Here is a 12,500-nt window from a genome sequence, read left to right on the forward strand (position 1 = left end):
CATCTAAGTACGGTGAGAGAATTTGAATAAAGAGTATTTTCCATTGACTTCAACTCAGAGCTCGGAGCGGGACTCGAACCCAGGAACTTCGATCCGATGGCGAGTGCTATACCACTAGACCACATAACCGCCCTTTAACAGTGTTTGTAATTATATATATATATATATATATATATATATATATATATATATATATATATATATATATTTTAATTAAAAAAAAAAAATATATATATGTATATATATATATATATATATATATATATATATATATATATATATATATATAATGTAATGTAATGTAATAGTAATGGGAAATGTATATAGCACCATTATCCATTTACAATGCTCAATAGCGCTTCACAATGGCAATAACAAATAATAAGTAAACAAATTAATTAATATACACATGTACTTATACACACACATGTATATACATACATACATACATATATATATATATATATATATATATATATATATATATATAATATATATATGTAGATATATATATATATATATATATATATATATATATATATATATATATATATATATCTATCTATCTATGAATATATATTTATATATATATATATATATATATATATATATATATATATATATATATATATATATATATATATATATATATATATATATATATATTCTTGAAATAAGGTAAAAATTTACTTTACAAGACGTTAGTTACATGAAAATGAGAGAAAGCAAAGCTTAAGAAACAATGGAGGTTTATTTGAATTTTGAGATTCTTAGTAAGAAATAAGTATAATTGATTAATACAAACTGTTTATAAATGAATCAAAATAAAAAGGTTTTCTTCTCACATTTCATTTGGTCTTCTAAGTTGCCAACAAGTAGAGTTGACATGCCGCAAACGAAGTCGTCTGCTTTGAGATAGCCTTTGCTCCCTTTATCAAAAGCTCTGAAAACTGAAAATAAGAGTGCAAGAAAGGTAAAAGATACGCCTAAAGCAATATTAAATAAGGGTATTATTCATAATTAAATAACGTTAAAAGCGCATGGAAAGAAACGACATATATATATATATATATATATATATATATATATATATATATATATATATATATATATATATTTTCAAAACACATAGACTCTCTTTTTCAAATTGAAATACAGTATTTGAAGATATGAATATTGTTTCTCAATTAATGTTTTAGAACATAGGTAATTCTACACTCTAAAAACCTAATGATCCCATTTGTTTCACATTGAATATAACTCATTGTTTACTTTTGTTTGGTAGTCGTCGTCTTGTAATACAAGGGTGTCAGTGTCAGTGTCAGGCGATGACTATATATAGATAGAATGCGCTTGGCCAAGGAGTTCACAACATTGCCATCCGGAAGTATAACGGACCAACACACAAACTCTGTGTAACCATGAACTTTTATAGTCTGGTTAATACAGTTTAGTGAGAACAACTCACAAACGTGGATGGCAAAAACAATAACAAAAGCCTGAGTGACGTCATCTGCATACTATCTATATAAGGCTACCGTCCGCGCCTACCATAGATAACACAGGACTGGTCTGTGGCGCGTACCAACTAGGCCCTTCGACCATAATATTATGCCCTTCGGGTGAGACATTTTGAAATGTCTCGTCTGTTCATTCAGCAGTGACTGGGGAGTTGAGATTGTTTTCCTTGACGGAAAGTTCTTGCGAAATAATAGCATCCAATCCAAAGAGGAGCAAGCAATTGTTACTGTCCTTTTAACGTTACAGAAAGGGAAATAAACTCCAGCTCAATGAGTTTCTTTGCTTTAAAAATCCTTGTAATTTGGTAATATCTAAAGCAAACAGTGTGGCTCATAGGTACAGTCTTTGCTTCGTACCCGAAAGGTACCGTTCAAATGCCCGATTCCCTATAAGGTCTTGCTTTTATTCAAGTCACCTCGCCGTAGCTTAATTTACAGCGCTACACTGCGAATGATGCCTGTGTTATTCGAGTCTTCCCTTGGAAAAGACCCTAAAGACAAATTTCACCAATGAGACGAATAAAGGGAATTTATCTCTTCTCAATTTATTATTTCATTTTATTATCAACAAAATCTTCAATCAGATAAGTATTAGTTTTCATTTACAGACAGTTCACATCTCTGATACGCCGAACGGTTATCGTCTCAATGCTGTAATGGGAAAACATATCATATGTGCATATAGATTTGCATGCAAACAATATCTTACAAATCATTAATCACTTACTGCGGTCCATCAAAAAGTCATCGGTAATTTGGAAGCTTTTGTGAAGTTCATCTCTGAAACGCACTCTTTCCAGTCTGTTTTTTGTTCCCGAGTTGCCTCCGAATTTCAAAAATATTTCTAATAAAGATGCTATCTCCTTTGCTGAAACTAAAAATAAGAAGGTATTCTTTAAACATACATACATACATACATACATACATACATACATACATACATACATACATACATACATACATACATACATACATACATACATACATACATACATACATACATACATACATACATACATACATACATAATAATAATAATAATAATAATAATAATAATAATAATAATAATAACAATAATAATAATAATAGTCTTCGTTTTCTTCTTCTTCTTCTTCTTCTTCTTCTTCTTCTTCTTCTTCTTCTTCTTCTTCTTCTTCTTCTTCTTCTTCTTCTTCTTCTTCTTATCAATTTAACTAGTTTATAATTGAGACATTTTGTATTACGCCTTCTTGATTATAATAGATTCAGCGTGTATATAACAACAATACGGCGACACAAGAATTATACTCAGCCTAAGCTGTCGTAAATATCATCCCAGAGGTTACAAGAAGCAACAAGCGATCTGTCATTATAATGTGGATTTTAGTAAAAACAAATACACATGATCTCACCATGAAACAGTCTATCTATATCAAAAGAATTAGGGTTATATGAAAAAATGGAAGCAGTCGTCGTTTTAAAATTTACAATCTGAACATGGGAATGTCTGTTTAAATTAATGTCAAAGGAGAAAATAAGTACTAAAGAAAAATCAACCCATAGAATCAGTAGAGGTAGATATGCAAATTTGTTGTGATGATTTTTTAAAATGTTTTCTTTTCTGCGATGTCCGGCACTATTTAAAACGTACCTTCTCAAATTATTAAATAGGTTAAAGGTTATACACATTATTCCGAACAAGTGTGCATGAAACGTGCCAGACAAAGCATGAAAGAAAAATGCAAGAAAAAAAATCCCAAAAGATTAGTCTACCTCGACTGGGGATTGAACCTTGGACCTCCTGATTACCGATCAGACGTGCTACCATTATATTATACCCCACATGGTAGCACGTCTGATTGGTAATCGGGGGGTCTCAGGTTCGATCACGAGCCGACGTATACTGATTTGTTTTGGATATTTTTTCCTTGTATTTTTCTTTCTTCCTTAATCTGGTACCTTTCATACATACTTGTTCAGATCTTAACCTAAGGCTGTAAACTGAGTGCATTCATATTCCTTTCAGGTCCGTTTTGCTCTCAGTTTGACATTTTTTTCTCAGTCGGTCTCTTGTTTTACCATAGCAAATTTGCCAAACGGAACAGGAACCGTTTGCAAACGGTTAATCTCGAAATCAAAATTTCTTTTGAGTTTTCTTCCAGCACAGTGAAACAATAATAATAATAATAATAATAAATGGCATTTATATAGCGCTTTACCCCGTTGTCACAGGCTCGAAGCGCTTTACAGTGATATAAAACAAAACATATTACAGTGAGACAAGTGTGAAGGAAACGTGATACGAATTCAATTTAACAACAATACACGTAGATTATTTGTTATTGTTTATAGAACACCTTTTGGATGATTAGTTTCTCACTAAATAAATGTATACATATTAACGTTTTAGGTTACATGTGGTTTTGTGTGCTGGTATGTTTCATATGTTTGTTGTAAGTAAATTACAGAAATCTATAACGTCTATGACACGGTGATTATTCGTGAACTGGAACCGAACGGAGAGGAAAACGAATGCACTCAGTTTACAGCCTTACTTCGGTGCCTGCTCCCTAATTTCTCAACACATTATTCCAGTCGGTTCATGTATGCTTTTATAACTGGCAGTAGACAGTTTCGTGTGTTATAAGAGTGCTTTTTACAACAACAACAAAAAAGAAAAAAGAAAAAAAAATAGAAAAAAAAGCACCTCAAAGGCAGGTCCGAAAGGGACAAATTTGTTCATAAACACCTCTTCCGGTTATTAATAGACAACTCGTACTGTATGAAATGGAAATCTCCTTTATCTTAGAGGGAAATCATTTAAATGAAGCATTGATTAAGAAACGTATCGAGTATTTGAAAACCGAGGAACGTGCTATGCAATTGTGAAGCCTATGCTACAAGTAGTATGCATACAATTTCCTCTTGTGGCCCCATTGTTGCTCGACAAACATCAATACTAGATCTACTTTATCTGAAAAAGCGTACCTACATGAAACAATACCTCGACTGGCAGGTGGATTTTTGGGGATATTTTTTCTTGTATTTCTCTAATTGCTTTGTCTGGCACTGTTTCAAACACACCATTTTAGATTTTTATATTACACCAGTGCTTGCTCCCTAATTCATTCCTTTGATATATCCACATTATATTTACTACTTTAAAGCGAGAAATGATTTTTTAAAAAAATCTTTCATTTAAAACCGTCATTAATTGAAATTTTTATACATTTTATAATAGACGTGAAGAGGGATTTTAGGGATTTGGTCTTATCTGGTGACGCAACTCTCAAGATCATCACAATAATCTTAATCTTGCCCGTTCCCATTACTTTTTAGCTTTTGTGTATTTAGTTCTCCATAAAAAATTGCATGATCGTTTAACAGGCGTCATGTCTCGTCCTATATGTTACGTGTTCCTATTGGATTGCTTAGTGATATGAGCACGTTTTGTGGATACTGCTCTATATAAATATTCCAGTTTATTTGTTTTGCGAAGCCATAAAAATAGTTTGATGCATGAATATTATCAGCGAAATTGAGGGAAATAATAAGATAATGCAATGTTTTCACGTGATGGAGGTTCATTTCATACACGTATCACAGAACTTAACTATGATACGTTCACAACTCTTTAAGTTTGAGAAATGATATGAACTAATGAAAGTGGTATCACACATTTGCATGACATGACATTTACCTTTTAATTTTTAAAAAAATCTGGGAGATTGTCTGACGAAATCATATCATAAGAATCATGTTTTGGCACCGTGAGACAACAAACGAAGTTGGATGAAATGTAATATTTATACAACGATCCAAAAAGTGTGTATGAAACAGCGCCAGACATAGCAGGAAAAGAAAAAGAAAGAAAAAATAAATTCCCAAAATATCAGTCTTCCTCAACTGGGGATCGAACCTCACACTTCCTAATAACCGGTCAGACGTGCTGCCATTTCACCACAGAGGTTCCCGTTATTTTGGGCGATTTAATGCCCCTATTCTTCACAAGGGTACGCGTTTTACTCTGTAAACCCTTGCTTGCATCACACGAAACAAAAATTGAACACGAAAAGAGGAAGATGAGGACGAGGACATTAAAAAAGCTTGATTTAGATTTTTGAAAATATCAAAGTGATAAATTAGGGCGCAGGCAGTGGTAACTTTTGTGGTGTAACGGCAGCACATTATACCGGAAATCAGGAGGTCTGAGGTTTGATCCCCAGTCGAAGAAGACTGATTTTTCTGCATGATTTTTTTCTTGTATTTTTCTTTCTTGCCTTGTCTGGAACTGTTTCATACACACTTTTTAGGATCTTTATCTTACTACAGTACCTGCTCCCTAATTTGTCACTTTGATATTTATACAATGCTATATAACTGCCAATTTTATCGACTCATCATTATGCGCACATTATGACTCCCAAATATTATGCTATGTCACGATTTATACTACAATTAACATTAAGAGAGGACAAGAGGCGCGGTAATAAAAACCATCTTTAATCAGATAACAGCCGTACTCTGCGATCCCAGATTTGAGAATTTTTGCCAAGATGAGAGTTATTTAAATCGATCGATATTTTGAGGAAGAATTGTCTGACCAAATTTTTAAAATACGTGTCTTTCCAGAGTACTGCAGTTAACTGGTTAAAATGGAAAATCGTAAGTTCAAATAATTGTAAAAAGATTGCTTTTTTCTGTTGTTTTTTATTCTTTTATTTCTCGTGACCTGATAGATTTAGAGGCATTGTCCTAAGTGGGGTCTTTTGACCTCCCATAGTGGGCAGGATATCACACGTGTCCTCTATCCCCGTATATCTGTTTTCTGAGTTGCTTTCTGTATTGTCTCGGAATAGGATTTCTCTGTTTTGGCCTGGCCCTTGCCGGAGAGATTGACATTGTGATTTATTTTGGGAGGTGATATTGTTTCCTTGTAAATCATCTCTCTTGTTATGTACAAATAATTTTTGTTTGTTTGTTTTGAACATATCTTGTAAACATTTAATTTGAGTGTGTTTCTCCTCGTGGGATCCTGTGCTGGTGCCGGGATGAGACGTTTGGGTGATATCAAACAAATGCTTCTGGAATCTAGAATGGTTCCCTATTTGAACCAATTTCCCCTTGTCTTACTTTTATGGGTGCTTTGATTGTAGTTCTAGAATTTGTTTACTATCCCATGTTCTTCCTTTTTATTAGCGCTGATATAACGTAAATGTGTCGCAAGCACCGTAAAACCCATAAAATAAATACCAACCAAACAGCGCTTGCTCTTCTGTAAACGCACTTAGCCCACAAATCTCTTTCCGTTATAATATTTAAAGAAAACAACGAAACAATGTCAACGTCTTTAATCTAATGCATACTATATTAAAAACACATTAAAATTATTTTGACCAAAATAACGTGTTCTTCAAATGTCGACAATTGTGAAATGACCCTCATCTTGTGAATAACTCTCAAACCTGAGGCATTGCCTGGGACTACAAAATCCCAGATTTGAGAGTTTTTGGCAAGATGAGGATAAATTTAATCGATAAATATTTGAAGGACAAGTTTTCTGGCCAAAATTTTATAAACGTGTTTTTCTCAGAGCAATGCAGTGTAGATGTTAAATGAGATAAAAGTGTCGATGAATTCATATGGATTTCTAAACCAGTCGATAAATAGGGGAAAATTTCACAAAAGAATGGCCTTACACAATGTGTGTAAGCAGACATAGAGTCATTTTATGACTCGGGCAGTACGTTTAAAACACGACTATTTTTCCATTATGATAATGATACTTAACTCAAGGGCTGGGTAAGAGGATCATAACAGAGCTTAGGGAATCGGTACGCTGAAGGAATGTGCATTAATTATTCAGAACCCTAACTATCAATCGCATGTCATTATATTGGCAGTACCGAGCCTCTTATTACTGCAACCAAAGACAGTCTATAGACGGAATTTTAGCAAGTTAAAAACATATATAAATCGTGATACTTTTTACACATTTTATTTTCTTAACACATACAGTTGTAAATTTAGTACCTGGCCAGTGACAGCGTTGTCTCGGTCAAAATTAATAAAGCGCCACACATAAGTCGTGTCTCGTCTCATGCGTTAATGATTGACTTTAGGACCTATTACAAAGCGATTTGGACACATTGAATAAGTGGGTATTGCGATAAATTAAAGCTCACTTTTTAAACTCTTAAAACTTTAGGTGTATTACCGTACTGTATTTGTTCACAGGCCCTTAGTTCACAAACCTAGAGCACATGAAGAGTATCTCTCGTTTTGCCAATGACTCATATTGTTCATCCATATCAAAACTACTAATTATTACTGAAACAGCGAACACTCTTATAATATTAACCATTTGCAAAGATAAATATGATAGCTTGGGAATAAAATAAATGAAAATATTTATTAGGGACACGTGTCAAATACGATAGCTTTTATTAGCCAAATCCCATGGGTGGTAGTTAAAGGCAAGTTTGAATTCATCATTATTTCAACTGACATAAAGCGCTCTTAATCGCACCCGAACATCGCAACGGCAAGTCGAAGAGTGTAAAAAAGGAAATAATTTCAGAATCCTGTTCTGTTATTTTACCTGCCAAGATAAATTAAAATGTCGTATCTTGCCCGAAGTATGTGACTAAAGGGGAATACATAAATCACTGCGAGGCCTGACAGTTGTTCGACGAAATAACAGATGGCCACTTTACTCAGATGGCCATTAATATAGATTTGACGGAATTTCTTTTGTTATAATTGTCTCCTTTATCTGCCTGTTTATATATGAAATGAGATTTAATGAACCCCAATGCACTTTACAGGTGGTCCTAAGTCAATCAGACATTATATTGATGAAGATATTACAAAGATGCTTGTTAATTCGTTTATTACTAGCAGATTAGATTATTGCAATTCCCTTCTCATTGGCTGTCAAAGTAGATTAATTCATCAACTACAAAAAAAAATTCAAAATAAAGCGGCTAGACTTATAAAATTAACGAAAAAAAAAGAGATCATATAACACCAGTACTCCAGGAATTGCACTGGCTTCCTGTGAAGTATAGGATAGAATTTACAATATTGTGTTATGTTTTTAGATGTCTGGATGGATTGGCAACTGCATATTTGCAGGAACTGATTAAAAAATATGAACCCACTCGAAATTTAAGATCATCTCAGTCCCAACTTCTAAAACTTACCACCTCAAAATCCACTTTCGGTGAAAAAGCCTTTTCATTCATAGCTCCACGCCTATGGAACGCACTTAGTCCTCGGACAAAGTCCTGTGAAAATTTATTATCTTTCAGGAAATGTCTGAAGACTGAGTTGTTCCGCGAGGCTTATTTTTCATAAAAGAGATGTTGCTTTGATTCTGTTTTTTGTATGCATGCTTATTATGTATCATGTAGTGTCGTGATTTTTAATTTTGTTGTTTTTAAACATTTTTATTTTTATTATGTAAAGCGCCGCAGAGCACGATTAACGTGGATGTTTAGGCGCTATATAAATTCATTATTTACTATTTACTAAGAGCTATACTTACCATGTAGGACGAGATAACGCTTAAGGGGCTGTTTGGGTCTAATAATTAGGAAAATCCTTCAAAAAAAAGAAAAAGATTTTGAGATTTTTGTTGAAAACGATATTTTAATAGCTTAGAAATAATATTATTGAGGTCCAATTTATCAAAATATACCATAAAGGCACGAAAAACACGGTAGAAAGGGTATAGGTAGTAAGAAAACTGTGACAAACGAAAAGCTATTTTGCTATTTTCTCAATATTATGTCATTTTTCTAAGAGTATGGGATACATTCTCAAACATTTCTCAAAATCTATTTCATGAAATTTTCAAAAAATTTGCAGTTATCACAGAGATGATGTATTATGTCATCATAGAGAGATTTTCATATAGGGTATAGATATTTATTTTTTCTTGTAATCCAAATTACACATTTTGAACACCAACTGTGTATAAAATTTTGATTCGCAACGTTGTAATGTTCTATTAAAAATCCCATGAGCTAAAGCTGTAACATCTCTCTAAGGTGACACAATATGCTACAATGTTGATGAGAGAATATGGAGGTTATTCCTTCAATAGTTTTTGCGGAAAGTCTGCCACAAGATTGTTATACTTTTTCATACCAGGCCCGAAAATCAGGACGCAAAACAAGAATCGACACACGGATAGTGTATTTCTTTCACCAATAATGTTGTTTTTAAACCTTTAATGACGATACAGAATGATTAAAGACGCCCTATGTAGGTAAATACATTTTTTTTTTTAGAAAAGACCCAAACCTCCCCTTAAGGCGTTGTTGCATTTTCTTCTGACAAAGTATCGTCGATACTGGCCAGGTACTATCTTCACACCTCAATGCGGTGAGAGAATGTGATTGAAGAACTTTTTCTAAGGACGTAGCGTTTTTTTTCTACGAGTACAAGAGAACAGTACCAGAAAAGCGAGCCAGCTTTTTTAGGAAGCCCTAGTCGTATTCATGTATATAGTTACTTTTTTTTATATTTTTTATTTTTATTTTTACGGAAAATGATACTTTATGGGGTCTGGCATGGATTATAACTGAACGTTGACTGAAACAGAATGAACCAGCACTGTTACCCAACTATTTTCATATCGAAAGGGTAGGAATCAATTGCTACCGTCGATTTATCGTTAAGAAAAAAAAAACACACAATAACCCAAAAAAAAAAACAAACAAAAAAAAAAAACAAAAAAAAAAAAAAAACAAACAAACCCGAATCAAACAAGCAAACCAAATTTAAAAAGCCAACACACAAAACAAAACAAACAAAAATCGAGATCAGGTTCAGGAGTATCGGCCATAATAGGGCTCTGTGAGGATTATTGCTACTATTTCACCGCTCAATATCAAGCCAGGACACAGTTATCCAGTACAGTTAACGTGTAACTAACGATCGAACCCGCCACCGTAAATTATATATAAACTGTTGACAAATTCGTGGATAGGACTGTAGAAGGATCTGGACTACCAAGAATTAATCAACATAGACAGAAAAGACAGATTAGTCTATAATATAATTTTTATCAATCCGATTCCACAATGGCTGCATTCTTTAAAGCGGAGGGCCTAGAGGCAGTCAATGTTTATTTTAATCTCATGACAATACAGCTATTAATTGAATTTTTGATAATATAGTATTACGACACATGGTGAAGATCAGTTTTAGTGATTCAGACTGAGAGCCATATATCCAAGTCTCAAATACTACTACTACTACTACTACTACTACTACTACTACTACTACTACTACTACTACTACTACTACTACTACTACTACTACTACTACCACCACTACTACTACTACTACTACTACTACTACTACTACTACTACTACTACTACTACTACTACTACCACCACCACCACTACTACTACTACTACTACTACTACTACTACTACTACTACTACTACTACTACTACTAATTCTACTTATAATAATAATAATAATAATAATAATAATAATAATAATAATAATAATAATAAAATAATAATAATAATAATAATAATAATAATAATAATAATAATAATAATAATAATAATAATAATAATAATAATAATGCTGAAAACTTATATAGAGCTATAACTCCGAAACACCAGACTCTAAGCGCTTAAATTACAAATTACTTTGGCTGAAACACACACAAGCAAGTACTGAGCCCATTCATTATCATGTATAATGTGTAGGCACCACTATTTGAAAGTCACACAATGACATTTATTTTAACATTATGTTAAATTTATAGTAAGTATAATATGAATGGATAACAATGATTGGGTAACTGTATCTGTAAGATCCGATGGAAAGTATTATTAATATAGATACCGGTGTCCTGTCATAGGTAACTAGTAACTAGCAATAGTTGAAATGGGTTTAACGGTGTAGTAACAATGTGAAACCGAGCCTATGACTCGTAGTTCTTGTAAAAGATAAACAACTAACTTCTTATATGGATAGAATAGTGCGGCTATGTGGTCTATTTGTATGACACTCGCCTTGGGATCAGAAGGTCTAGGGTTTGAGTCCCGCTTTCAGTGGCGCATAGTTGAGTCATTGGAAACGGCTTTTTACTCTCATTCTCTCACCGTACTGCAAAATGAGAGCCAAACCCTAGAAAACAATGTTTCTGTCCGAAAAACAAATTGTAATATTTTCTTACAGGCGTCATGTCTCGTCCTACATGTTAATTGTTGCGTTTGACTATTGATCCCTTGTAAAGTGCTCTGAGAACATTTGGTGGATATTTCTCAATATAAACGCTCAAGTTTTAAAAAATAATAAATAAAATAATATACTGTTATAAAGAAGTAAATAAGTAAATAAGTAAATTAGTGTTAATGGTTTATTTCGAGAAAATAGCGAGATATTATAACAAATGATTCAACCAAAGTGCTGTGCCCTACGATGAACAATAAAGTTAAGTTTCTTTTTCGTTATTGATAATATTTTTCTTTTAAAGACTCCGAAAAGCAGGGCTCGAATTGCGGAAAACCCGGTGATACACATAGCATAATAATGCCTTATTCTCGGGCCACTTTGTGCGAATCGAGTGCAGAGTATAGCTTCAAGACGGATTATATTCAAAATGGGAGGTATAACTATATTATGTTGCGGGGTTTAATGGCGATTGCAACACCTTTAGATCAAAGAGTGATCGACGCCCGGAGATATCAGATATTTTGAATACATGTAAGAATACATAATAACATGAACCTTTATATTGAGCATTCAAACAAACTAGAGCATTTATAATGCGCAATATCCACTAAATATGCTCAAAGAGCTTTACAAGGGGTTCCTACACAACAGCAACAATTAACATGCAGGACGAGACATGACGTGTCTGTTATGCGATATTACATTTTTTCCGATAGAGACAACGCTGTTCACGGCCAGGAAATCATTTTAAACCTGAGTAAGGTGAGAGAATGATAGTAAAGAGTCTTTTCCAA

At 33.2% G+C, this 12,500-nt stretch overlaps 1 protein-coding gene across 1 annotated transcript in view; it reads right to left on the reverse strand.

The window, feature by feature from the left end:
- Positions 1-12,500, reverse strand: part of LOC144965406 (calaxin-like) — a 23,548-nt gene that overhangs the window by 8,283 nt on the left and 2,765 nt on the right. The window contains exons 2-3 of the mRNA XM_078900727.1: positions 2,248-2,394; positions 846-950 (exon numbers count right to left, since the gene is read on the reverse strand). Of these exons, the coding sequence (XP_078756853.1) occupies positions 846-950; positions 2,248-2,394 (252 nt within the window). The remainder of the gene's footprint in view (positions 1-845; positions 951-2,247; positions 2,395-12,500) is intronic.

The sequence above is a fragment of the Berghia stephanieae genome, chromosome 2, assembly GCF_034508935.2.
Source record: "Berghia stephanieae isolate SIO BIC M18660-M18661 chromosome 2, UCSD_Bste_1.3, whole genome shotgun sequence".
NCBI classification, from domain to species: domain Eukaryota; kingdom Metazoa; phylum Mollusca; class Gastropoda; order Nudibranchia; family Aeolidiidae; genus Berghia; species Berghia stephanieae.